General features: G+C 40.8%; 1 protein-coding gene across 1 annotated transcript; it reads right to left on the bottom strand.

Annotated features, from left to right (window-relative positions):
• Nucleotides 1–82: 82 nt before the first annotated feature.
• On the bottom strand, nucleotides 83–925 carry LOC107739972 (stonustoxin subunit beta-like). Its single transcript, XM_016552238.1, has 2 exons — nucleotides 263–925; nucleotides 83–200 (listed from the first exon to the last, which is right to left on the bottom strand). Exon 1 carries the CDS (start codon nucleotides 920–922, stop codon nucleotides 278–280), a length of 645 nt encoding a protein of 214 aa, XP_016407724.1. The 5' UTR covers nucleotides 923–925; the 3' UTR covers nucleotides 83–200; nucleotides 263–277.
• Between the last annotated feature and the right edge of the window lie 49 nt (nucleotides 926–974).

Genomic DNA, 974 nt, shown 5'->3' with positions numbered 1-974 from the left:
TTATTACATTTGATGATCAGTTTACAATATAGATATTAAAGCAACCTTTTACTCTGTTTTCAGAACAGTCAGAACAGTGTGTCTGATCTAGATTTATAACTTCTGGAGGACAATGACAAACTGATTAAAAATGAATGAATAGAAATGTAACTATGTGAGATTTGATGAGTTTGTGTGCATGTGAACATCAGAAAGAGGATTTACAAATGTAATGATGTGAGATTTGATGAGTTTGTGTTCATGTGAACATCAGAAAGAGGATTTACAGAGAGTCTCTCTATCGTTTAATATCACACAGAGACACTGAGGAACCAGGATAAACTCTAAACCCAGCACAGAGGGGTTCAGTGAATGTGGTGTTGAGTGTGTGTAAGTGTGTGAGTGTGTGTGTGTCAGAGACGCTGTAGAAGGACAGAGAGCCGGCCGACACGTCCAGATACACTCCTGCTCTATTAGAGGATGAACGGACAGCAGGTATATCAGTTCTGTTATTATTGTGACGGACAGAGAATCTGTTATTAGAGCAGATCAGACTCCAGGATTTGTCATTGGATCCAAACACACAGTCACTCCCTCCTTTCCTGTTGATTCCTTTATATGACACTGATATAACAGCATTATCTCCGCTCCATTCAGCCTCCCAGTAACAGTGTCCAGTCAGACTCTCAACACTCAGAACCTGAGGAACATCAAATCTCTCCGGATGATCAGGATACGGCTGATCCTCAAACACACGTGTGATCTTCCTGTTCTCATCAGACAGAATGAGTCGAGTGTTTGCTGTGTTTGGATCCAGTGTGAGATCACAGGCCCCTGAACACAAGAAGAGAGAAACATCAAGAACAACACAACAGTGAAGATGTCTGTGTGTGTTTACAGCTTTGACTGTATTTACGAAGTCCAAACTGTCCTCACTAATCATAAATGTGCTCACTATTCACAAATGTGCTCACTATTCATAAATGTGCTCACTA

The sequence above is a fragment of the Sinocyclocheilus rhinocerous genome, unplaced genomic scaffold, assembly GCF_001515625.1.
Source record: "Sinocyclocheilus rhinocerous isolate Xijiao unplaced genomic scaffold, SAMN03320098_v1.1 scaffold31279, whole genome shotgun sequence".
NCBI lineage: Eukaryota > Metazoa > Chordata > Actinopteri > Cypriniformes > Cyprinidae > Sinocyclocheilus > Sinocyclocheilus rhinocerous.
This window is presented reverse-complemented; position numbering and strand designations above follow the sequence as displayed.

What these genes read in the sequence shown, in the direction of transcription:
- LOC107739972 (XM_016552238.1), bottom strand. Translation starts at nt 922, where the DNA reads ATGATTAGTGAGGACAGTTTGGACTTCGTAAATACAGTCAAAGCTGTA.